The sequence below is a fragment of the Jaculus jaculus genome, chromosome 3 (assembly GCF_020740685.1).
Source record: "Jaculus jaculus isolate mJacJac1 chromosome 3, mJacJac1.mat.Y.cur, whole genome shotgun sequence".
Classification (NCBI taxonomy): Eukaryota; Metazoa; Chordata; class Mammalia; order Rodentia; family Dipodidae; genus Jaculus; species Jaculus jaculus.
Genome location: NC_059104.1, coordinates 3,000,738 through 3,025,344, shown reverse-complemented (window position 1 = coordinate 3,025,344; position 24,607 = coordinate 3,000,738). Strand labels below are relative to the sequence as shown.

General features: G+C 54.6%; 1 protein-coding gene across 1 annotated transcript in view; it reads left to right on the top strand.

Annotated features, from left to right (window-relative positions):
* The window catches only part of Col4a2 (collagen type IV alpha 2 chain), a 160,831-nt gene extending 139,780 nt beyond the window's left edge, over positions 1-21,051 (top strand). Inside the window, exons 30-48 of the mRNA XM_045144872.1 lie at positions 777-938; positions 3,371-3,541; positions 4,517-4,660; positions 6,050-6,172; positions 6,473-6,654; positions 7,247-7,310; positions 7,485-7,559; positions 9,052-9,159; positions 9,422-9,529; positions 10,314-10,385; positions 11,231-11,356; positions 11,887-12,003; positions 12,648-12,809; positions 12,892-12,990; positions 13,266-13,412; positions 13,550-13,666; positions 15,547-15,738; positions 17,490-17,776; positions 19,882-21,051. Of these exons, the coding sequence (XP_045000807.1) occupies positions 777-938; positions 3,371-3,541; positions 4,517-4,660; positions 6,050-6,172; positions 6,473-6,654; positions 7,247-7,310; positions 7,485-7,559; positions 9,052-9,159; positions 9,422-9,529; positions 10,314-10,385; positions 11,231-11,356; positions 11,887-12,003; positions 12,648-12,809; positions 12,892-12,990; positions 13,266-13,412; positions 13,550-13,666; positions 15,547-15,738; positions 17,490-17,776; positions 19,882-20,139 (2,714 nt within the window). The 3' untranslated portion in view covers positions 20,140-21,051. The remainder of the gene's footprint in view (positions 1-776; positions 939-3,370; positions 3,542-4,516; positions 4,661-6,049; positions 6,173-6,472; positions 6,655-7,246; positions 7,311-7,484; positions 7,560-9,051; positions 9,160-9,421; positions 9,530-10,313; positions 10,386-11,230; positions 11,357-11,886; positions 12,004-12,647; positions 12,810-12,891; positions 12,991-13,265; positions 13,413-13,549; positions 13,667-15,546; positions 15,739-17,489; positions 17,777-19,881) is intronic.
* Positions 21,052-24,607: the final 3,556 nt, after the last annotated feature.

Here is a 24,607-nt window from a genome sequence, read left to right as displayed (position 1 = left end):
ATTCAATTACATATACCACTGCTATTTTTCCCATAAGCAATACTAAAGTCTATAAGAAAAAAAAAATACCAGAATTCCCAAAGGTAAACATAAGCAAAGAATAGACCCTCACCAGAAAGCCAAAACTAGGGTGGGAAGTGTCACTGGTGAGGAGGAACCTGCAAATACGACCCACTCCATTTTCCCTTGGCACCACTGCCAGTCTTTTGGGTCTGCCTCAGTGAGGCATAGTGCCAAGGCAGCAGTAGTAGATGAATGATCTGGTGCCGTTGTGGAAGTCGGTGCTGTATATACGTCATTTGCTTTGACCTTTCCTAGAGAAATTTCTTGCACCATGGCCGTGGATGTGCATGCCAAATCCCCACACTCTTCCCACAGCACTGCTTAACAACCAGGGGTAGAATGGGATGGTGTACATTCCGGGTGTACATTCCGAGTGTACAATCAGGGTGTACATTCAGGGTGTGCATTCAGGGAGTACATTCAGGGTGTCCCTGTGAAGGGATGACTTACTCAAACAGCCATTCAAAGAACACTTTAAATGTGGTAAAATGCTGGGACGATGTCAAGAGAGCGGGGTGGAAGTTGTATTTGTGGTGCAGCGCAGACTGGAAAAGTCTAGCTCCTGCTGGATTCGTGGTCAGAAAAGGCAGGAAGGAGCTATTCCTTTGCATTTCACAGAAACAAGCGAACTCTGTTTTATAGACTAAGCCTGAGTGGGCAGATGTTCAGGACGAGCAGGGAGTCCTCATGACTCTTGTCTCTGATCCCTGCAGGAAGCCAGGGGATGCCTGGGATGCCAGGACTTAAAGGTCAGCTGGGCTTCCCAGGACCGTCAGGCCAGCCAGGACTGCCCGGACCCCCAGGACAATACGGATTCCCAGGAGCTCCCGGCCGAGAGGGGCCCTTGGGCCTGCCAGGTGCCCCAGGCCTTGGAGGTAAGGCTCCAGCACTCCAAGAAGATGGGCCCTCGTTGGTACTGACAACTGAACAAGTCCTGTGTTCCCCTTGGGGAGTCCTCATATTGTGTTCCCCCCCCCCAAAAAAAAACCCAAGAGTCCTGGGGTGTTCCAAAAACTGGTATTCTTATTTCACCAGAGAAAGTTTAAACAGCCTGAGAAAACAACTCAGCCTGGGTATCTGTTGTCTATAAGAAAGGAAACCCCACAGTTGAGAAGTTAGCCCCTGTTCAGATTTGGAGAGGGGGTGAGGCAGCTTAGGAGGGCAGAGGTGTGTTGGGCTCCAGCCCCTCCTGGGACTGCATAGCTCTCCCAGCATGCTCTGGTCCCAGGCTCCTGTACCTAGTGAACTTCGTGATGAATGTTCCCTAAGTGTTGGGTTTGTTATGTTGTGGTGAGATGAGATCTCACTGTGTTACTCAGGCTAACATTGAGCTTCGGGGCTTATCCGATCCTCCTGCCTCAGACCCTGGGAGCTCGGACTACCGGTGCAGACCACCATGCCCAGCTTCCTAAGTTTTTGTCTTGCCCAATGGGGACATTTTTTGCTCATGAAAGTGGCCAAAGGAAGCATACACAGTGGGAAGAGATGGCTCTGCTCGAGCGCCCTTCGAAACACAGCGCTGCAAGCTCTTAAGAAGTCCTTATCCAGCTTGTGTGTTGTTGGCTTGCTCAGGTCAGGCAGCAACTTGGTGGAGAGCCTTCTCGGTCTCCCCAGGGGTTCACCTGTGCACATTGGCCTCAGGGTTCCCCAAGTGTGGCTCACCTGCATCCATCAGGCTGGACTCCAGTCAGACCCACTCCCCTGGACACATGCTGATCCCTGCAGGATGGCACTTCCAGGGTGACATTAATGCCAGGAGGATTGCACCTTCGATGTCAGTGCTGACCAGGCCTCGTGGGTCTCAGCTCCAACACGTGGTTCGTGAGAATCCGTGAGAAGCCATGCAAAGGCCCTGTTCTGACGATGGTTCTGCTTACCAGAGACAGGAGGATTCTCATAGACAGGCTGGTGTTTGGCCAAGGCAGGCCAGCGGAGACCAAGGCAGGGGCTCTTAGGTTTCAGCGGAGGCCGGAAGAAGGCCAGGCTGACAGGAGGGTACTGGGGAAGCGGGAATGAAGTAAGAAGAGGCCACTTGCCAAGGAAGGAAACAGTCCTCACAGTGGCAGAAGTGTCCCAAGGGTGGGCTGGGATGGAGAACCTAACCTGGAGAAGGCGACGCAGCCACAGCGTCCTGAGCACCGTATCATCGTTCATGGTGCTCTAGAGGAACAGAGCTGACCAAATGAGCGCTTGTGACAGGGAGGATGTAACCCACTGGCTTACGTGATGTGGATTGGGCAGTCCAACAATGGCTTTCTGCATGCTAGAGGCTGAGGACCCGGTAGCTGTTCAGTTGATCAGAGACTGGAGGCCTCAGCATCTCCAATCTGTCCTAGAAAGCCCCTGGCCTTCAGGCCACACTGGTTCTAATATCGGCAAAAGATGGCAGCAGCAGGGCAGACGCCTGCACCAGCAAGGAGTGAGGGTACCTGAGTAAAACCAGCGCTTTCTCTTAGAACCGCCTGATAACCAGGCTTCCCCTGGAAGGGCTGCGCGCTCTAAGGCACGTCTTCCTCCCTCTGGTGATCTTTCCTGAAACACCCTCACAGACCTGCCCGAGAGGCTTGACTCCTGACCTGATCCAGTTGAGAGTAGAGATCCACCGTCACAAGCACTCTGGAAAGCGGTCCAGGAGCTGTTCAGGTTGAGACAGGGAAGGGAGCCACATGACGCAAGGAGGCTGGAAAGGGTAGGAGCGCTGAGCAGGCACCTGCCTGCCGGGATTCAGGCTCCCGGTTAGCTCGAGGGACGGTAACCCTGTCTGAGCTGGCAGTGTCCCGCAGCTCTCAGCACCACCCTGTCCAGTCCCACCACCACAGTTCTTTTCTTTTTTAATATATTTTATTTATTTATTTGCGAGAAAGAGGCAGGCAGGGGGAGGGAGAGAATGGGTGCACCAGGACCTCCAGCCACTGCAAACGAACTCCAGATGCATGCACCCCCTTGTGCATCTGGCTTACATGGGTCCTAGAAAATCGAACCGGGATCCTTTGGCTTTGCTGCTAAGCCATCTCTCCAGCCCCACAATTCTTTTGCTTAACTCCTGGAAGCTGGAAGGCGTGCCTGGGAAAGCCTCCCTGGGCCTTTCTCCCACAGTCAGCCTCCAGCCCCTGGCGGCCGAGCTCCCCAGAAGCCCCAGCCCCTGTGGGGCTCCACGCGGCAGGCTGCTTTGAAAGCTCAGCTCTGTCAGCAAATTGTTCCCGTGTCCCTCTGAGGAAGCTGTTTTTATCAGTTGTGACTGATGGCTTAAGACACCATAAGAGACATTTTATCTGGGCGTCCTTTTGTTTGCTTGTCTCTCTGACAGGTCTTCCTGGGGACAGGGGGCAGCCTGGTGACACAGGTGTCCCTGGCCCTGTGGGCATGAAAGGCCTGTCTGGGGACAGAGGCGATGCTGGAGTGCCAGGCGAGCGCGGTCACCCAGGAAGCCCCGGATTTAAAGGGATGGAGGGGACGCCTGGTGTCCCTGGAAAGAAAGGTAAGTGTGGAGCCGGGGGGTTCCCTGTGCCCGGGCCCCTGGCCTGTAAGATGGGTTGTACCCTGGCTCTGGCAGCAGTCCTAGGCACCCTCTTGACTGATGAGAGACTGGGGTCACACAGTTAGGCCTGAAATTACAAGATCCTGGAAATTGACTGTTGCCTTACCAAGAAAAGCTGCTCTTGCCTGAGAAACAAGTTATCATACACACTGGGAAGTTTCCAGGCAAAGCCTCTCAAAATTGAATTTCAGAGCAGGGTGTGGCGGCACACGCCTTTAATCCTAGCACTCGGGAGGCAGGGGTAGGAGGATCGCCATGAGTTCAAGGCCACCCTGAGACTACATAGTGAATCCCAGGTCAGCCTGGGCTAGAGCAAAACTCTACCTCGAAAAACCAAAAAAAAGAAGAATTTGAATCCAAGGCTATTGGTGTGGTGTGTTGTGTTGTTGTTTCTGTTTTTGTGTTTCGAGGTAGAGTCTCACTCCAGCTCAGGCTGACGTGCTGCTGGTGTTTTGATTGAACGCCTGGGGTCACATTCTCCACACACGCTGAGACAGTCACGCGGGGAGCTCCTGGGCCTGTGGCTGTCATTGCAGACACACTGGTTATTTCCCCCAGCCATTCGTGCTACAGGCAGAACTGAGGTCACATTCCTGAGGCCTGTTCTAACCCTGATGGCCCTGCTCCTGCCCCTTCACACCGTCTCCCCAGCTTCCACTCGACCCCCCTGGGCCCGTCCGTCTCGTCCCCAGTGTCCAGTCTATAGACACCCAGGCCCTACGTCCCTCGGCCTGTGCACTACTGCGCAGAGAGGGGAGCGTTCTTAGAAAGTGGCGCCCCAGAAGTCTCTTTCTCGGTTGAGGATCTCTGCGTCCTCCCACGTGGATGAAGTCGCCATGGCACTGAGGTGCCCAGGCTGGGCTGCCCCAGGCTCTCGTTCCTGCTAACACCCTTCTTCTCCCTTGTCCTCCGCAGGGGAGCGAGGCTCGCCTGGAATGGATGGCTTTCAGGGCATGGTGGGACTCAAAGGAAGGCCTGGGATCCCAGGATTCAAGGGAGAATCTGGATTCTTCGGAATTCCTGGTCTGAAGGGCCCGGCTGGAGAGCCCGGTGTTAAAGGTACGCCTCACTTGTGATCCAGGGGTCATCCTGTCAGGTGATGAAGCCAGACACGGGGGGACAGGTATTGTCTGTTTTCTCTCATCTGTGGAGTGTGAGTGTGTGTGTGTGTGTGTGTGTGTGTGTGTGTGTGTGTGTGATGAAGGTAAAAGTAGAAGGGAGAGGGCTGGAGAAATGGCTCAGCTGTTAAGGCGTTTGCCTATGAAGCCTAAGGACCCTGGTTCAATTTCCCAGGACCCACGTTAGCCAGATACACAAGGGGGTGCTTACGTCTGGAGATCGTTTTCAGTGGCTTGAGGCCCTGGCGCGCCCATTCTCTCTTTCTCCCTATCTGCCTCTTCCTCTTCTCTCAAATAAATGAATAAATTAAAATATATATATATTTTTTTTTGGTTTTTCAAGGTAGGGTCTCACTGTAGCCCAGGCTGACCTGGAATTCACTATGGAGTCTCAGGGTAGCCTTGAATTCATGGCAATCCTCCTACCTCTGCCTCCTGAGTGCTGGGATTAAAGGCGTGCACCACCACACCCAGCTTAAAATATATTTTTAAAAAACATTTTTAAAGAAAAAGTAGAAGGAAGAGGCAGGGTATCACTGGGAAGGAGGAGACAGGATAGGTGAGAATAATGAGGGTAAATATGACCAAAGTATGTCATATCATGGACAACAAGGTTGTAATGAAACCTATGATTTTGTAGGATTTAAAAAAAAAAATGAATGATAGGCTGGAGAGGTGGGTTAGTGGTTAAATCGTTTGCCTGCAAAGCCAAAGGACCTCCGTTCAATTCCCCAGAACCCATGTAAGCACAAGGGGACACATGCATCTGGAATTTGCAATGGCTAGAAGTCCTGGCGCTCCCATTCTCTCTCTCTCACTCTGTCAAATAAATAAATAAATAAAAATTAATTTTTAAAAAAATGAACAGTGAACATGGTGATAGCATCTGTAGTTCCAACCATTCAGGAGGCAGAGGCAGAAGGGTCACAAGTTCAAGGCCTGCCTGGGTGATTCAGAGCTACTCTCCAGTTGCAGGCGGAGCTGTGTGGTATAGCGTATATCAGGCCCTGGGCTCTCTCCCTAGGAGGCCATATTAGCAAAGCAAATAAAAAGCAAAAATCCTCTTTGCATGATGGGAACTCGCCTTCACGGAGGCATACACTACACATTTTAGAGAATAAAGCTGAGGGCATAGAGCCCTGCCCCACAGTCCTTCTGCTTGAGTGGAAGCGGGCAAGAAAGAAGACAGTTTCCATTCCCCTGGTCTGTCAAATGCTGCCTGGTTTGGAGCCCCCAGGACTCGGGTTTTGGAGGTAACAGCGGAGTCTCCTTACCTTGTTCCTGCATGGAACTGAGATCGCAGGACATGACAGCACCCTGTTCCTTCCAGGCAACAGAGGAGAACCCGGCCCCCCAGGACCACCTCCCATCATCCTACCAGGGATGAAGGACATTAAAGGGGAGAAAGGAGATGAAGGGCCAATGGGCCTGAAAGGCTACTTTGGCTTGAAAGGTGAGCCACTCACCCCGGCCAGCCTATGTCCTGCTTCCTGTCTCCCAGCCCCCACCCTGCCCACTTCCTCCCAAGCAGCCCTGTGCTCGGCCAGGCTTGCTTTAAAATCCCCCTCCTTCTCCCACGCCCACCTCCTCCCGGCGCCTCCACAGATGGGCGCAGGTTGGTTCTTCAGTCGTGGAGCCACGCCCCTGTCCTGCGTGATGGCTGGTGACACTGATGTCCCAGGCTGCAGAGTCACAGTGTGGGGAGCCTGGCACCGCCTTCTCTTGGGACCTTACTTACGGGGTCTCCCTGCAGGTACCCAAGGAATGCCAGGGGTCCCCGGGCTGGCAGGAATACCAGGGCTACCTGGAAGGCCCGGCTACATCAAAGGAGTCAAGGGGGACATCGGCGTCCCCGGGGTGCCAGGCTTGCCGGGGTTCCCTGGAGTGGCTGGCCCTCCCGGAATTATCGGATTCCCCGGATTCACAGGAAGTCGGGTGAGTGAACAGCTCCGCTCGGCTCATCCAGTGAGCTCTACTCTGGCTCAGAGGCCAAAGGACAGGGTCAGGGGTGGCCTATGCCATTCCAGAGCCACAAGCGAACATAAGGAGAGGCCATCTCTGTCTCCACACTGGCGGCGGCCTGAGCAGCTGCTGCCCTACTGCGGGCTTCTGGTGGGTGAAGCTTGGGGGTCTGCATTTTGTTTTAATAGTTTTAACATTTTATTTATATATTTGAGAGAGAAAGAGGCAAAGAGTGTGTGTGTGCGCGTGTGACAGGGTCTCCAGCCACTGAAAACAAACTCCAGGTGCATGTGCCACCTTGTGCATGTGGCTTATATGGGTCCTGGGCTGTAGGTCTTTGGCATCTTGATTATGGTTTGATTTTGAATTAATTTTTGGTCACTGTGCATTCAGAAACCTTTTACTATTACCAAATGCTTTGTGACTCCCACATTCCCACGGGACGCCCGTGCCCACAGGTTAAGAGGCTGGGTGTAGCAGACAGGCGGAGCCCTGCTGTAACCCTGCAAAGATGAGTGGCTTCCCTAGGGACCTTCTAAGATGGTTTTCACTTGCTTTTTCCCAGGGTGACAAGGGTGCTCCTGGCAGAGCAGGTCTTTACGGAGAGACTGGCCCTACTGGGGACTTTGGTGAGTGTCAGTGGGACAATGAGAGTGGGGTGCCCACTGCTCAGAGCTCCTGTAAGACTGGCAGGAACTGCTGGGCATGTTATTGCCCCTAAGATTCCTGTACAACAGAAGCGATGCAGCTAGCCACCTGCCAGTGGGAAGGCCTTCTCTCACCATCTTTTCTGCATACCACAGGTGATATTGGGGACACTATAGACTTACCAGGAAGCCCAGGTCTGAAGGGGGAACGGGGCATCACCGGAACTCCAGGTTTGCAAATAATTTTTTGTTTCATCATAGTCACCAGCCACCCCAAGCCTCTTGTCTCTGGGCCTGGCTTGCCAAGTGCAATGAGTTAGCTAAAAATAAAAAATAAAAAAACACAAAAGGACTACAGAGAATGGCTGAGGTATTTAAGACCAGTGTGGAAGAAAGAGTCAGGGACTGTTTGTTATATCTAAGGACAGTCAGGAAATACCCTTCCATCGCTTTCTGGAAGAGAGCAACCAGAAGCCAGATATGTGGGGAGGCATAGCCCCCACGTCACTCATGGGAAGCCCTCCAGAGCCTGGGTGCAGCGGGCCACAAAGCAGGTGGCACAGTGACCGGAGCTGCTGGGAAGAGTGAAGGCTCTGGACAAGCGAATGGCAGTCACACCCACCTCCTTGTAAAACAGCAGAGGACTGCTTCACACCCTCGGGGTTGCAGGGACCTTCCATGACAATCCACATTCGCTTTTCTTAAAAATCCAATTCAAAATTCCTGCCCAAGGTAATATTCCAAGGATCTGGTGGCAGATGGTTCCTTTCTGGAGGTCTATCTCAGGGGATTCCACATACCTAAGTTGCCTGGAACCCCGAGTTTTCCTGGTGGAAGGAGGCAGTGTGTCCATCTGTGTGACCTCCTGCACCTGGTATAGGCCCAGAGGCCTCACCGAAGCCGTGTAGCCGGCCAGCCCCCAGGCCTTTAATTTGGTCCCCCGCTGACAGGCTCCTGGACTGTGGGTCATCGGCCTCATGGCTGGGGGACTCTCCCATCCTGAGCAGTTATCTCAGAAGCTTGGTGTGCAAGGATAAGAATAATGCCTCAGAACCCGACACAGGCAGGATAGTGACACTGTGTCTACTGCACCTTGGGAACCTTCCCAAGGTTCCCTTTTTCCTTGCGACAAGAAAGGAGTACATGGAGCTGGCTTCTGAGCTCTTCCCCATGTGAGGGGGCATCTGGAAACCTCAGATCAAACCCCAGGTCAGCTAGGGTGGGAGACAGCCATGTTTTGTTCAAGAAGGTTCACTCAGTAAAAGCTTGGTTGGAGCTGGGTGTAGTGGCGCACACCTTTAATCCCAGCACTTGGGATGCAGAGATAGGAGGATTGCCATGAGTTCAAGGCCACCCTGAGACTACCAAGTGAATTCCAGGTCAGCCTGGGCTACAGCGAGACCCTACCTTGAAAAAACAAACAAACAAAAAAATGGTGGTTGGAAGAGTTTTTGCAAATACTAAATCGATTTCAGCTTGGTTTGTTTTTTTCTGAGAAAGACTCTCACTCTGTAGCACAGCCCGGCCTCAAACTTGCATTGATCTTCCGGTCTTGGAAGCCTCGGTCTCACAGGAGGGGCACGAATCAGTATCTAGGGCAGGACCACTTGAGGCGCCTGTCCCTGCATGCAAACAGAAGAGCAGAAATGTCCCCTGGCCCCGTGAACGCTAAGCCCTGGACTATGCATGTCTGAGGCTCCAAGCAGCAAATCTGTGGTTTCAGGTGTCAAGGGGTTCTTTGGAGAGAAAGGAGCTGAGGGTGAAGTCGGCTTTCCCGGGATCACAGGCCTGGCTGGAGCCCAGGGCACTCCTGGACTTAAAGGACAGACAGGTAAGGTCTGCAGCCACGGTCTATCCCAAGTCTGTGGCTTTGAGACCTGGTACAGGGGCCACCTTTTCCTAGGAGACTGGCTCGGGCATGCTGCCCACCTACCAGGAGAGTAACAGCAGAGAGATGTCACCTGGGCTATGAGATATCATATCACGGGAAACGTTTAGGACAAGCCAGGACCCTGCGGGAGGTGCCTCCAAGGTCTCTCTGTCCCGTGTCGGGGTCTCCACATGCTCGGACTTACCCGCGTTCTTCTCCACAGGCTTCCCAGGGCTCACCGGACTGCGGGGCCCACAGGGAGAGCCAGGACGGACCGGAGCGCCTGGTGACAAGGGAGACTATGGCTGGCCCGGGGCACCAGGCTTACCAGGTAAGTGATGCCTTTCCTTAGGCACAGGCAAGTGCCCAAAATCACTCAGGGACAAGTTGCCAGGTTGCAAGGAGGTCCTGTCAGCTAGGTTGGCCTCTGTGCAGTCTGATGTCCCTAAGTCCCATGGGAGCACCGGCAGGTGTGACCGAGGTCGACTGCAGGCCCTACAACACGGAGGACAGGTTCACAGCTGTGGCATATGCTGGGGGAAAGCAGACGCGTCTGCCCAGAGAGCTTGCACTTACAGAGAGGTAGCCGGAAGCTGCTGGGGGGACATTCAACCCCTTCTCTGTCACTCGACACAGCACCCCAAGTTCTGGTAGAATGTGACGGGTTACAAGACCCTGGCACAGAACCCCAGGTGAGGTGCTTCGTCGGAATCAAAGGTGACCGTGTCCTCACCCAGCCCTGAGATGGCCATGGGCGCACGCACTCCCCTCCCCCATCCCCGAAGGACCGGTCCCCCGCCTGCTCTGTCCCTCGCTCGAGACGCCTCGTCTCAGGAATCCAGAGAGAACGGCATCAGCAGCTCTCTGGGCTCTGTGCCGGAAGCTTGGCTTTTGTAAAACATTCCAGTGCATGGCAGGAAGAGAGACGGCCTCGTATGGCCGACAAGAGTGTTTAAATGTGCACTTTCGGGTCACAAAAGAGTGACAGTTTGCGTGTCAGATAAAGGTCACTGCAGCTCATGGGAGTCCTACTGATCGGGGTTGTCAGCAAAGGAAAGTGTGTTGAATTACCCGGGGGCCCTTCTTGGCTTGACTAATGACGCCACGTCACACAGGTTTCCCTGGAATCCGAGGAATCAGTGGATTACACGGCCTGCCGGGCACCAAGGGCTTCTCCGGATCCCCAGGTATTCAAGCGTCCATCCCCGACCCTGCTAGCAATCCTGGGGATCAGGGCTACGGTGTGGGCTTCTCGGCCCCGGGCGTCGGGACGGAGAAACAGGGCCCGCCACGGCATCTTCCCAGTGTCACAGAGCCTCCGGCTCCAATGTGACATTCATCATGGAGCATGCAGCTGAACGCCCCCCTCTGTGGGTGGGAAAATGGAGCCCAAGTTCCAAAAGTCCAAGTTCACAGCTGCAGCTGGCCATGAGCTGGGACCTGCCCCGGGCCTCCAGGTTTCTGGCGACTGTTATTGAAACAGCAATATGGTGTCACTGTGATTTCCCTTCTCCAGCCCACTGAACCTGGGGCCTACTTAGAACATGGATGTGTGAATTGATCTGTAATATGCCCATGTAATTTACCTGTGGATAGATGAATTTTTGGTCACATAAATATCTAGAGTACATTCAAATAGCAGCTATAGAATGGTGGTTTCCCCTGCTCATTTAAATGCATTTAAATATATTTGACACAGTTTATCAATTGAAAAGGATATAATAGGGCTGGAGAGATGGCTTAGTGGTTAAGCGCTTGCCTGTGAAGCCTAAGGACCCCAGCTCAAGGCTCAATTCCCCAGGACCCACTCAAGCCAGATGCACAAAGTGGTGCATGCATCTGAAGTTCGTCTGCAGTGGCTGGAGGCCCTGGCGTGCCCATTCTCTATCTATCTGCCTCTTTCTCCGTCTGTCTGTCTGTCACTCTCGAATATATATAAAAGAAGAAATTAATAGATGGTGTGGCAGTCCCGCCATAGCGACCCTGCATGGGTGAGCTGGTGCCATCCTCCTCCGTCTCAATTCTCCCACAGGTGCCGACATCCATGGAGATCCAGGGTTCCCGGGCCCTATTGGGGAGAGGGGTGATCCCGGAGAGCCCAACACACTCCCAGGCCCTGTGGGAGTCCCAGGACGGAAAGGCGAGCAGGGAGCTCCAGGTGAGACGGGCCTTCCCAGGCAAGCATGTGCATGGCCATGAGGCAGAACCCACAGTCTACAGAGCGGCGAGCGAGATGAGGCCGCAGCTCAGGCTTCTGGGTCCCTAGTGGCGGATCCGCAGGGCCCGTCTCCCAGCTGCCTCCTTGGCTCTGCTGCCATCCGGCTTATTTCACCCCCAGTGTTGGCTTGCTGTCCACTCCCTCCCAAGCACTGAAGGACAAGCTCTCCATCAGCTGTACCCTGGGCCCCAGGTCGCTGAAGGGGGGACAAGCAATGGGCATGGACCCCACAGCCCTTAGCTGCCCTAATATAGTGTCCCTCAGAACTCTCCATAGCTGACAGTGTTTAGCAGGAGAAGGAACTTGGGGAACAAGTTCCCACCCCTGGGCACAGCCACACGTCCCCTCCCCCTCTGAGAGGTGTCCCCTCTGTGACATTGTTCCTCCAGAGAGGGAGGAAGCATGGGAGGAGAGCAGACATCCGGAAAGTGGTAAGGTGACGGTAGAAGTAACTTTGTTTTCCTCCTAAGGGGAACGAGGCCCAGTCGGGACCCCAGGACTTCAGGGCTTCCCCGGCGTTTCCCCCCCTTCCAACATATCTGGCGCACCGGGTGATATAGGGTCACCGGGGATATTTGGCCCAGACGGTAAGCGGGATGTGTGCATCTGTGGGTCGGAATCATGGGGGCAGACGCTGGCACGGCTTCCCTGCCTGGGTGGGGCGGACTCTCTCCACACCAGCCCGTCACCTACACTACACCATCCCCACGACACCACCCATGTGACAGGACACGGCCCGGGCCTCTTTGGATCAGATAGTCAACTGCAGTGGTTTCTTCCTGGCATACATCCCTTTGGAGTTTCCTGGGGATGGTTTTGGTGCAGGATGGCAAGTGGCTGGGGGCGGGGGAGGCGGCGAGGCCGCACGGCGGTGGGAAGTGCCTGATGCCGCCGACACTCCAGGATGGCTCACGTGTTAATTTTATGTCATATCTGCTGTCACAAGTTACAAAATAAGAGACACGGTTGCCCCTGTGACAAGCCGAAGGCTCACCCCCAAGGGGGTGACTGGATGTGGTGCCAGCCCCTCTCACAGTGTTCCTATGCTCCGATGGACATGGTGGTGGCTAGATATGATGCCAGGCCCTCTCACGGGGTCCCAAGTGTCCTGGTGGACAAGATGGTGTCTAGATATGGTGCCAGGCTGTTTCACAGTGTCCCTAGTGCCCTGATGGACCTGGTGGGCTCCTTGGGACCTGTGTAAATCCTCCTCTCTGATCGATGCCCACAGGTTACCAAGGTCCAGCAGGCCCACCTGGCCCAGCCGCACTCCCTGGAAGCAAAGGAGATGAAGGGAGCCCGGGGGCTCCAGGAAGTCCCGGTGTCAAAGGATGGGTTGGATACCCAGGGCCGCAGGGCCGTCCTGGTGTGTTTGGTCTCCCGGGAGAGAAAGGTAAGCAGGGGCCAGCACTGTGGGCGGGGGACTGGAGTACCTCCCCCATGCACCTACCCTGGCTGTCCTGTCTGCATTGTAGGAGCCAGGGGGGATCCAGGATTCATGGGCAACACTGGCGCCACTGGAGCTGTGGGTGACCGAGGCCCCAAGGGACCCAAAGGAGACCAGGGATTCCCTGGTAAGTGGTCCAGAGCCTGGGGAGTGTCAGCAGGGACCTTGTCCCCCCCACCCCCCCCTAGCGTGTGGCCTACTCTCTGATGAGCACAGAGAGCTGGGCAGGGCGCCCCTGCCCTGGGGCATAGCGGGAGTTAGTTGGGAGTGTGCGTGGCTGGTGGAGTAACCCTTCACAGGAACCACCATGAGGCTTCACAAAGGTTTCCCGGGGCGGAGGTGGGTGAGGGCCTGGCTGGAAGGTGCAGGTACCCAGTGCTCATGCCTTTCTTTACCCTGCAGGTGCTCCAGGCTCCATGGGATCCCCAGGCATTGCAGGAATCCCCCAGAAGATTGCCGCCCAGCCTGGATCCATGGGTCCCCAGGGCAGGAGAGGTCTTCCCGGAGCACAGGGAGAGATGGGACCACAAGGCCCTCCAGGAGATCCAGGTAGGGCTCTGCTCTGGGCCTCTGAGGCCGCCAGGGAAAGGCCTCTGTTCCTGCTGCCCGGTGGCCACCTCTGTGCTCTGTGGCTGGACACCAGCAGTGCTGAGCACAGCCACACTCATTTATTCGGTGTCTTGCAGGTCTTCGTGGGGCTCCAGGCAAGGCCGGGCCTCAGGGACGAGGTGGTGTGTCTGCAGTTCCAGGGTTCCGTGGAGATCAAGGGCCCATGGGGCACCAGGGCCCAATCGGCCAAGAAGGTACATGATGGGCAGGTGATGAAACAGGAAAACAACATTTCTCCGTCCACTGATCTGAGACCCAAATCTGTCACCTCCTGCTTGCTGTGTCAGCCTGGGGCCTTTTCTAGCTTCTCCAGGGCATGTCCTGGGCACTGTCAAGTCCTATGCTGCTTAATTCTTAAAATAGCTTGCAAGCTGGGGATATGCTTAGTCAGGAACATGCTTGCCTTGCAGACATGAGGAGCTCAGTTCCATCCCCAGAACATACATACAAATGCTGGGTGTGGTGGCACATGTTTATCATCCCAGCTTTGAGGAGGCAAAGACAGGTGGATCCATGGGGCTTACCGGCCAGCCACTCTAGCTTGTCTCAAAACAAACAAAAAAAAGATGGATGGGTCTGGAGAGATGGCTTAACGGTTCAGAAGCCTGCCTGCAAAGCCTAAGGACCCATGTTCTACTCTCCAGATCCCACGTAAGCCAGACGCACAAAGGTGAGGCAAGTGCAAGGTCGCACATGCCCGCTAGGTGGCACAAGCATCTGGAGTTCTATTTTAGTAGCTGAGGCCCTGGCACACCAATTCTCTCTCTCCCTCTTTCTCTCTCTTTCTCTCTCTCTCTCTCTCTCTCTCTCAAATTAAAAAAAAAAAAATGGATGCCATTCCTGGAATGACACTCAAGCCTGTCCTCTGGCCTCCACATGCACGTGCAGACACGTGCATGAGTACACACAAGTCACGTGTACACGTGCAGGATGGAGCGGGCCAAGTCACTGCTCTGAGAGTACAATGGGCGGCATCATCGGCACCCTACTCAAGGGCCGGGGGCAAGGGTCAGGGCCTGTGCCAGGACCGCCACAGTGCAGCTGTGGGCAGCTCCAGGAGCCAGTCCCAGGCAGGAGACCCAGGTGGCGGGAGGAGGTGACTGTCCTCCTGAAAAGCAGGACATAAACAGTGTGCTCGGGAGAGGGCACCGGGGGACAGAATGAGCCGGCTGCTGACTGCGGACATGCAGAGGGCACCCGTGCAGGGGAGACACCGCGTGCTTTGTCAGTGCTCCGGGCTGCAGTTCTAGGAGCGGTTTCACCCTTACTGAGGGGCGTTCTAACCCCAAGGCTGGGCGTGCTAATCCCAGCAGAGGCAGGAGGATCCCTGTGAATTCGAGGCCACCCTGAGACTACATAGTGAATTCCAGGTCAGCCTGGGCTAGAGTGAGACTCTACCTCAAAAAAAAAAAAGAAAGAAAGAAAGAATATTTTAACCCCAGAAAAGCCCGTATGCCCCAAGCTTGCCAAGCTCAGAGCCACCGCTCGAGGAAGTGACCAGCCCTGGGAGGCCTGGTTCCTGGGGTGGGATCAAGGGTGCCCTCATAGACTACTCTGCTTCCTCCTGCCCCTACGTGCCCAAGAAAACCTTGCTGTGCATCTGACACTCCCTGGGTGGGGCATTCCTCTGGCAAATAAGCTTTCCAGTCCTTTCTCTCCATGGTCAAGAGCATCGTTATCATTTTAGACTTAGCAAGTATGAGATTTGTTTATTTATTTTAAAATAGTTTTACTCATTTATTTGTGAAGAGAAAATGACAGACAGATTGAGAAAGAAAGAGTATGGGTGTGCCAGGGCCTCCTACCAGATGCATGTGCCACTTTGTGCATCCGGCTCTACAGGCCAGTAGGCTCTGCAAGCAAGTGCCTGTAAGCACAGAGCCGTCTTCCCAGCCTTGCAGGAATGAAGTTTAGGTCATCTCATTCCCAAAGCCCTGGATCTAAAGAGACTGAGCCCCCAAGCTTTGAAAGAAAGATGCACAGTGTCTCAGATGAACCAGAGCCCTGTGCGCTACCCCGGGGCCCCGAGATCCTGCGGGCAGCTGAGCAGCGGCTGTTTTCTCTTGGGTCCTAGGGGAGCCAGGCCGTCCAGGGAGCCCAGGCCTACCAGGGATGCCAGGCCGCAGTGTCAGCATCGGCTACCTCCTGGTGAAACACAGCCAGACGGACCAGGAGCCCATGTGCCCTGTGGGCATGAACAAGCTCTGGAGTGGGTACAGCCTACTGTACTTCGAGGGCCAAGAGAAAGCCCACAACCAGGACCTGGGTAGGTACCACTGCCCGCCTCCCCCCCCCCCCACATCCTCTGCCCCCACATCCTCTGCCAGCCTCATTCCTGGCCCTTACAGTGACTAAGGCCAAATGCCCCTGACATGATTGTGACCCTCCGCTGTGATGAACTTCTCCAGGGGTCCTCAACACTCCTGGGATGTGAGAGAGGCAGAGGCGGACTGGGACAGAGGTCTTATCATGCCCTTCACTGTCAAGACCCCAAACGCAGGGCCCCTGTCCTTTAACTCTGCATCAGCTTTGCAGGCTCACTTGTCACTCCGGCCCGTAGCTGGCCCTCTTGAGTTAGGCTAGGACACGCAGGGCTGGGCTTGCATCGGGCCTTCCACAGATGCTCAGCAAGTGGACGCTTAGACGTGTGCGCCTGTTTACTCAGGATGCCTTTAAAGGGTATGAGGATGACTTCAGCCCAAAAGTGAAAGAAAAAACCCACAAAACAAGAGTAGCTGGCTGCCTCCACCTGCGGTCTCCTCAGAGGACCGAGGCATACGGGAAGCCAGGGCCATCAGCTCGTGGCAGGGCTATGCCATGTCATGCCCAAGCATGGTTCCTTTCTGTGGTCTCACCGCCAGAGTAAATTTTCAGGACAAAGGGGAAAATGCAAACCAGGCTAGGACCCCAAATAGCCCCGTGAGCGGGGCTACGAGGCCAAAGCAGCCAGTGTGGCGAGGAGCCCTGCTGAGCTGAGGACGGGGCCAGCCAGAGCCTCCTCTGAGGTCTCACAACTCCACACGCACACTTAGGTCTTTGTCTCGGGTGTCACTAGGAGTTTCTGGGCACTAGTGCTGTGTAGATCTCCCTCGCACCTAGCACCCCAAAACACCACCCATCAAGCGCAGCCCGCTGGTATCCAGCTTGTTCCAAGGGCGAGGGGAGAGCTCAGGAGAAGCAGCGTTCTTCCCGAAAAAGGAAAGCAAACCGGAGGGGCGGGTGGGAGTTCCCGAAGAACAAAATAAAGGAGACACCTGAGCCAGGTGTGGTGTTACACAGCTGTGATGCCAGCACCCAGGTGAAGGGAGCCAGAGACATGAGAGTGCGGGGCCAGCCTGATCTACAGAGACAGGCTCTGCCTCAAAACCTAAAAATTGCCTGGCGTGTGGGCGCACACCTTTAATCCCAGCACTCGGGAGGCAGAGGCAGGAGGATCCCCATGAGTTCGAGGCCACCCTGAGACTACATAGTAAGTTCCAGATCAGCCTGGCTTAGAGTGAAACCCTACCTCAAAAAACCAAAAATGAATTAATAAAATAAAAATAAGCCAGGCTTGGTGGCGCACGCCTTTAATCACAGCACTCAGCAGGCAGAGGTAGGAGGATCCCCATGAGTTCAAGGCCACCCTGAGACTACATATGAATTACAGGTCAGCCTGGCTTCGAGTGAAACCCTACCTCAAAAAACCAAAAGTGAATAAATAAAATAAAAATGAGCTGGGCGTGGTGGTGCACGCCTTTAACCCCAGCACTCGGGAGACAGAGGTAGAGAAGACCCTATCTCGAAAAACAAAAAGTAAATAAATAAATTTTAAAAAGTGAAAAATTAAAATTAAAAAATTCCACAATAATGATGTCAATTGATTAAATCAAAGATTAAAAGTGCTTGGAGAGTTTGAGCTTGGCTCCTGCTGGGCACCCTGAGGCAGGCCCATGCAGAGCCGCCTCCTCCTCCAGGGTGGCCAGGCTGGGGAACGCCTTCAGCCACATGGGCCGCCCTCTCACTGTCCTCCCACAGGGCTGGCAGGCTCCTGCCTGGCACGCTTCAGCACCATGCCCTTCCTGTACTGCAACCCGGGCGACGTCTGCTACTACGCCAGCCGCAACGACAAATCCTCCTGGCTGTCCAGCACCGCCCCGCTGCCCATGATGCCCGTGGCCGAGGAGGAAATCAAGCCCTACATCAGCCGCTGCTCTGTGTGCGAAGCCCCGGCCATGGCCATCGCCGTCCACAGCCAGGACGTCTCGATACCCCACTGCCCGGCAGGCTGGCGGAGCCTGTGGATCGGCTATTCCTTCCTCATGGTACGTGTCCTCTCCCTCCCTCTCTCTCTCTCCCCGAACCAGGTGTGTCTAGTTCCTCTCCCCAGCCACATCCGGGCCGGAGAGAACACGTGCCCTTGGGAATGTGATCGCACAGGGCCGTTGTCCACATCGTGCGTCCCACAAGCCACCTACCCTGGAGGTGGAGGACAAGATGAAGGCTAACTGAGCCTGTGCCAAGCAAGCCTGGCGCCCCCGCCCAGCGGGGAGCGTGAGTTAGTCTCCAAGCCTTTGTGCTCAGCGTCCATCTCATCCATCTCGTCTAGTACAGTGCCAGAGGGCTAAGAATCATAGGGGAGAAGTCTTCCCAAAGCTCTGAGAACTTTCTGGGACTTAGAATGCCCAGGGGCAGCATGAATGGCTAGTTGGTCTCAAACGCACACGCAGGATGAGAACCCTGAGTCACGGCTTCTCTTATCTCTGCAAAACTGTATGCACATGCGCCTGCGTTGGTGCACGCCTGTATGTGCGTGTGCCTGTGCATGCATGTCTATACTCAGAGCCCCCAGCAAGCTGGTTCTCCCCGCCACCAGGGCTTTCCCTTGACCATATCCTGCCTCTCCCCACTCCCCCTGCTGCCCCCAGGGCCTGTCTGCTCAGACTGACCCAACTGCTCCAGCGGTGTGGCCTCCACCAGGCAGAGCCAACTCAGGATATGCGACACACACGTCAGCCTCTCGTTGCTGCTCACAGCAAAGGCGTGGACAGTCCAAGGTGGACGGGCTCTGTGTTCTGTGAGCAGAGGACTTCCCAGAGTCCTCAAAAGCTTGGTGATCCTCCTGCCTCAACCTCCTAAGTGCTGGGCATGAGCCACCCAGCCCAGCTTATGTTTTCATTATTCAGAAAAGTAGATATTGGCCAGTCGTGGTGGCACACGCCTTTAATCCCAGCACTCGGGAGGCAGAGGTGGGAGGATCGCCGTGAGTTTGAGGCCACTCTGAGACTACATAGTAAATTCCAGGTCAACCTGAGCTAGAGTGAGACCCTACCAAAAAAAAAAAAAAAAAGAAAGAAAGAAAGAGAAAAGTAAACATTGGCAGGGTTTTTTTCTCTTCTGCCAGACATGTTTAGCAAATAATCAAGTAGGTCTTTTTGTCCATCTATCTGGTATTTCATGAAGACCTAGCCAGCCATACCTACCGACGCCTGCCTCCTGGTGCCAACAGTCACCAGTGGCTGTGCTGTCCTGGCTGTGGCTTCTCCAGGCCCAGCACCTGCAACGCCATTCCTTCCGTGTCCTGGAAGCTTTCTGCATGTGGCCAGGGCACCTCAGCCACTGCTGGGCACAGTGAAGCCAGAGCACGTTGCAGGGGTCTTTGCCGACTCCGGTGGCCATTCACGTTCATTATTTAATAAACACAAGCAAGGCCTGGAGGCGTAGCTCAGTTGGTAGAGTGCTTGCCTAGAATGCAGGAAGCCCTGAGTTCAACCCCTAGCACCACATAAACCGGACGTGGTGGCACATGCCTGTAATCTGAGCACTTGGGAGGTAGAGGTAGATCAGAAGTTTAAAGTCATGCTTGGCTACTTAGCAAGTTCAAGACCAGCCTGGTTTACATAAGACCCTGTCTCAAAAAAAAAAAAAGAAAAAAGAAAAGAAAAGAAACCTAATTTAAAAGCTAGCTAGTAGTGGTGGCCCATGTTCATGACCCTAGCTACTTGGGAGGCTGAGGAAGGAGGATCCCTTGAGTCTGAATTCAAGACCAGCCTGGACAACAGAGTGAGTCTCCGTCTCCCAAATAAACACAAAAAGCAAGAATTAAAACCTGCTTTGAGTGATGGAGAGATGGCTTAATGGCTAAGGTGCTTGCCTGCAAAGCCTAAAGACCCCAGTTCAATTCCCCAGTTCCCAAGTGAGCCAGCTGCCCAAGGTAGCACATTCATTTGGAGTTCGCTTGCAGTGGTTGAAAGCCCTGGCATGCCCATTTGCTCTATCTGTGTGTTTCTCTCTCTTTCTGTCCCTCTCTCTCTCTCTCTCTCTCACCAATAAATCAATCAACAAATAAAATATTGGGGGGGGGAGCCTGCTTCGGGCTTTTCCAGCATGCAAGCGCTTAACCAAGTTTTGTCTCCTGCTCTCCCTCTAGCACACGGCAGCTGGGGACGAAGGCGGTGGCCAGTCGCTGGTGTCACCGGGCAGCTGTCTGGAGGACTTCCGGGCCACGCCATTCATCGAGTGCAACGGGGGTCGTGGGACTTGCCACTACTTCGCCAACAAGTACAGCTTCTGGCTGACCACCATCCCGGAGCAGAGCTTCCAGGGCTCACCGTCGGCGGACACGCTCAAGGCCGGCCTCATCCGCACGCACATCAGCCGCTGCCAGGTGTGCATGAAGAACCTGTGAGGCCTGGCCAGCTCCGCGCGGGACCGTCACTTTGGTGCTTATTTTTATTAGTTGTTTTTTTTTAATTTGGATCTTTTGAGACCGAGTCTCACTTTGTAGCCCCGCCTGGCCTGGAACTATGTAACCCGAGGCTGGCCTCAAACTCGTGGCAAACCTCCTGCCTCAGCCTCCCCACGTGCTGGGATTTACAGGCATGCGCCACCTCACCCAGCTTGGTGCTTACTCTTAACTTATTACCTCAGATGCTGACCCCAAAGTTGATCTTAGTATTTTCTTTTAAAAATTTAAAAAAAAAAAATTACCAAAGGAATTCTGCACCAGCTCTCGCACCAAATCGCCTCTGCCAGCAAGTGGGCACTGGACCCTCTGGGCTCCACCACCCACAGGTTGTGGCACTGCTAATACCAACTGTGCCGCCCAGTGTAGACATCCAGAGAGTGCCCCACGTGTCACGGTGCTTCCTCTGGCCGTGGACGGCTCTCATTGCTACTCTCACATCCATATGACAGCAGATGAGACTCTGGCCCGAGCGCGGTGGCTGGAGCCGGACCTGACCACCACCCATTCCCACATGGGGGTCCCTGCGGTGCACCTGGGCCCACTTTCAAAGCCGAGGGGAGGCATGGCAGTTCTGTCTCTCCCAACACACACGGTGAGCTGGCCAAGTCCCCCCAGCAGTCACAGAGGACCGTTCTTCCCTAAGTCAATGGCTCTGGCCACACTCACAGGGAGGCACAGCCCTGTCTAGCCCTCGCCATTGCCATCATCTGCTGGAAGGGAAACTTGCCAAATACACAGTGGTGTCCCAAGACCAGCGTCCCCAAGACACCTCCCACCTATTCCCTGCAAGAAGCTGTCCTGTACGCCTATCCCGTGTAACGCCACAAATAAAAATTATAATGGATATTTCTACCGATGGCCTCAATCTTTTCTCTTATTATTATTTTTGTTGTTGTTTCCAAAGTAGGGTCTCACTCTAGCCCAGGCTGACCTGGGATTCACTATGTAGTCTCAGGGTGGCCTGGAACTCATGGCAATCCTATCTCTGCCTCCCAGGTGCTGGGATTAAAGGCGTGCACACCACACCTGGTTTTTTCTTATTCTTTGTCAATGTTTGCTGATTTTGAGGCAGGGTCTCATGGCCCAGGCTGACCTCCTCCCACTCACTGTGGAGATGAGAATGGCCTTGAACTTCTGATCCTCCTGCCTCAACCTCCCTAGTGCTGGGATTACAAGTGTGCACCATCACTCCCAGTTTCATGTGCTTGTGTGTGTTTGTGTGTGTTCATGTGTGTGGTTGCACACGTGTGCACATGTGTGTGGAGACCAGAAGTCAACATCAGGTGTCTTCATATTCATACTCCACCTGGAGCTCACTGGTCTGACTAGCTACCCAGCAAATGCCAGGGCTCCCCTTTCTCTGCCTCCCATGCTTTCATGAGTACAAACTTATGGGGGTCCAGACTCACCAGTGTGAGATGCTTTACCCACTGAGCTCTCGCTCCAGCCCCCCACATCAGTCTTATATGGTGCCAGGACTCCAGCCCACCAAGCTACATCCCCAGCCCCTCATTTTCTCTTTTTAATGGTCTCACGGCCTCAAGCAAAGCAAGGCAAGGACTCTGGTCTCGAGGCCACTGTACGGCTCCGCCACGCACGGCCAAGCTGCCGTCTGAGCTTCAGGGACTTGGTGTCACTTCTCTGGCCTGTCACTCATTGCTAGATTCCAGTTCCGAAAGCCCGCAGGCCACCCTTCAGAGGGGACAGGGTGGGCACCTCTCAAACACATTTCCACGGTCGTTCACTAGTTCTGACTTCCAATCCCACTCTCGGTATTTTACTTATTTACTTATATTTTTGGTTTTTCTGAGGTAGGGTCTCACTCCAGCCCAGGGTGACCTGGAATTCACTATGGAGTCTCAGGGTGGCCTCGAACTCACAGCGATCCTCCTACCTCTGCCTCGGCTGGGATTAATGGCGCGCGCCACCACGCCCGGCTGAGCATTTTAGAGACACTCCCCGTGACACAGCTCTGTCTTCAGTGACCCTGGAACCTGGCTGACCCTTAGGAACACAACTCAATGGATTTATGCCAACCCTTGGAAATTCGACCTCACCTTACGTTTGTTCTAAAAAAAACAACCACACAGTGAGCTGAGCAGCCCACTTCCTGGTGCCTAGATCCCCAGGAAGCTGGGGTAGGAAGGAGCCCGGGGAGCAGGCGTGGGACCCTGGCAGAGGGAGAGATGGAGGAAGAAAGGTGGGTTCAAAGGCTATCACCAAGGTGTACCCAGCCATGCTGGGGCCCCCAGGGGAAAGTTATGTGAGGAGCCATCTAGCCCCGTAAGTTCTCACCCAGCAGCCTGGTCCAGGGTCGTGATCCCATCATGCCTCAGGTACAGCAGGATGCACCCCGGAAGGAAGCAGAGTGCCAGGAAGCTGGCACTGGGAGGGGTGGGCTCCACGGGCACACAGCTGGCCACCACAGCAACAGCTGCAGAAGAAAGAGAGCCACAGGGACTGAGCCCAGGGCTCAGGCCAGCGGCAACTCGGATAAATGCGGGAGGGGCTCTTTATACCAGACCGCAAACCCCTTGTCAAGGAAGTGACTCCAGGTCTGAGATGGTCCTGAACTCTCCTGCCCACCCCAGGCCAACTTCAGGTTGGATGGAGTGTCAGGAGATCAGGTTACACACCGGAAGGATTGTGGACCTCAGACTTAAAGCCAGTAAGAGAAGACTAGGTCGCAGTACACACTAGATTCAAAGACGTAGACCTCGAAACATAAACCGTTGCAAGCATGCCCGACGGCTGTGCAAAAGGGCCCACGACCCTCCTTTGGGTGTGACAGGTGGAGAGGTCCTTGTCGGAATCAAAGACTAGGTTTTGGGGTGCCCTGGGGACTTGGACTCTGTCCCTCGTGAGCATGCCACAGCAGAAATGCTATATCTGAAAGAGCCACCTCCTGTATGGTCCTCAAAGGACACCGCACTCCTCAGTGGCCTGGGGTCAAACCACTTCTGCCCAAGTGACCATAGCATCCTAGCAGGGATATTGCTGGGCTTCGGGGAAGGGAGAGAGAGAAGGACAGAAGAAGGAAGGAAGAAAGGAAGGGAGGGAGGGAGAAAAGAAAAGAGAAAGGATGGGAGTGAAGGAAGGAGGGAGGGCAGGGGGGAGGGATAGCCTCAGGAGCCGCTGGGAGTTCATTCAACCCAACACACTACACAGGTAGTTACATAGGACCAAGACTGTCCCGGCAGCCACGCTGGGGAGCACCCTGACAGTCAAGGACCTGAGCACCCAGCCGTGGAGTGGCCTCTTCCTGCTGCTACCCTAAGGCTGTGCTCAACTCGCCCCATGCAGCCACTGCCCAGGGTGGGGTCCCGACCAGTGTTTCCCCCAGGAGACAGCAGTGAGGAGCTCAGAGCTGATGGGAATGTGCTCAGAGGATATTTGGGAAGCCAGCATGCCGGGAATTCACCTGCTTACCGAGGACTTCAAGCATGGACGGCCAAAACAGGGTCGGGTGACAGCTCCTCTCCTTGTGCAGCTTCAAAGAGTGACCCAGGGCCTCTAAGTCACATGCTTCCTGTCTGTGACACTTAGCGGACAGACTTCACGCCAGCGGTGAACTTCTGCCCTTCCCTGTGGTGCGTTCAGACCCATCGATGAAAAGAAAACGGACTCGCTTTCAGTTTCACCAGCTGTTGTGAAGCTGGAGGCTGGGGTCTACTTCCGCGGGAGGAAGGCTGGGTCACATGCTCGGGTCCCAGCATTGTTCTCACACACTGGCCCAACCGTAGACCTGAAAGATGCAGGCTTGCCAGGGGCAGACAAGTCAGACCCAGGGGACCAGACCTCAGGCCCTCGGGAGTGTTAGCAGACACTCCCAGCCAGGACGAAACCTGCCCGTAGACCTGGCTCTCCCTGGCCCCTGGTTCCTCCTGCTTACGTTTCTAAGAACACAGCACTACTGTCTCCCCCAATCATCTGGCAGAGGAGCCACCACGCCACCCATATGACCACAAGAGCCTCTGACTCGGGACCCGGGGCCGGGGCTCTCCATCGGACCTGAGCACAGCCACAGCCCGTAACCTCCTACTGGAATTCAGGTCACTGAGCTTGTTGAATGAATCTATCATTAGGCCTGGAATTCATAAGGACTAGATGTGGCATTAGAGAGAGAGAGAGAGAGAGGCCGGTGTGGTGGTGCACGCCTTTAATCCCAGCACTCAGGAGGCAGAGGTAGGAGGATCTCCGTGAGCTCGAGGCCACACTGAAACGACATAGTGAATTCCAGGTCAGCTGAACTAGAGTGAGACCCTACCTTGAAAGAAAAAAATGATATTGAGAGAGAAAGAGAGAGAGAGATGTCACCCAGGCTCACGGACTTCACCTCAACACCCCACTCCAGCAAGGAATCTCCTGAGATTCAAACAAAATCCAAATCATAACACAACACCACGGC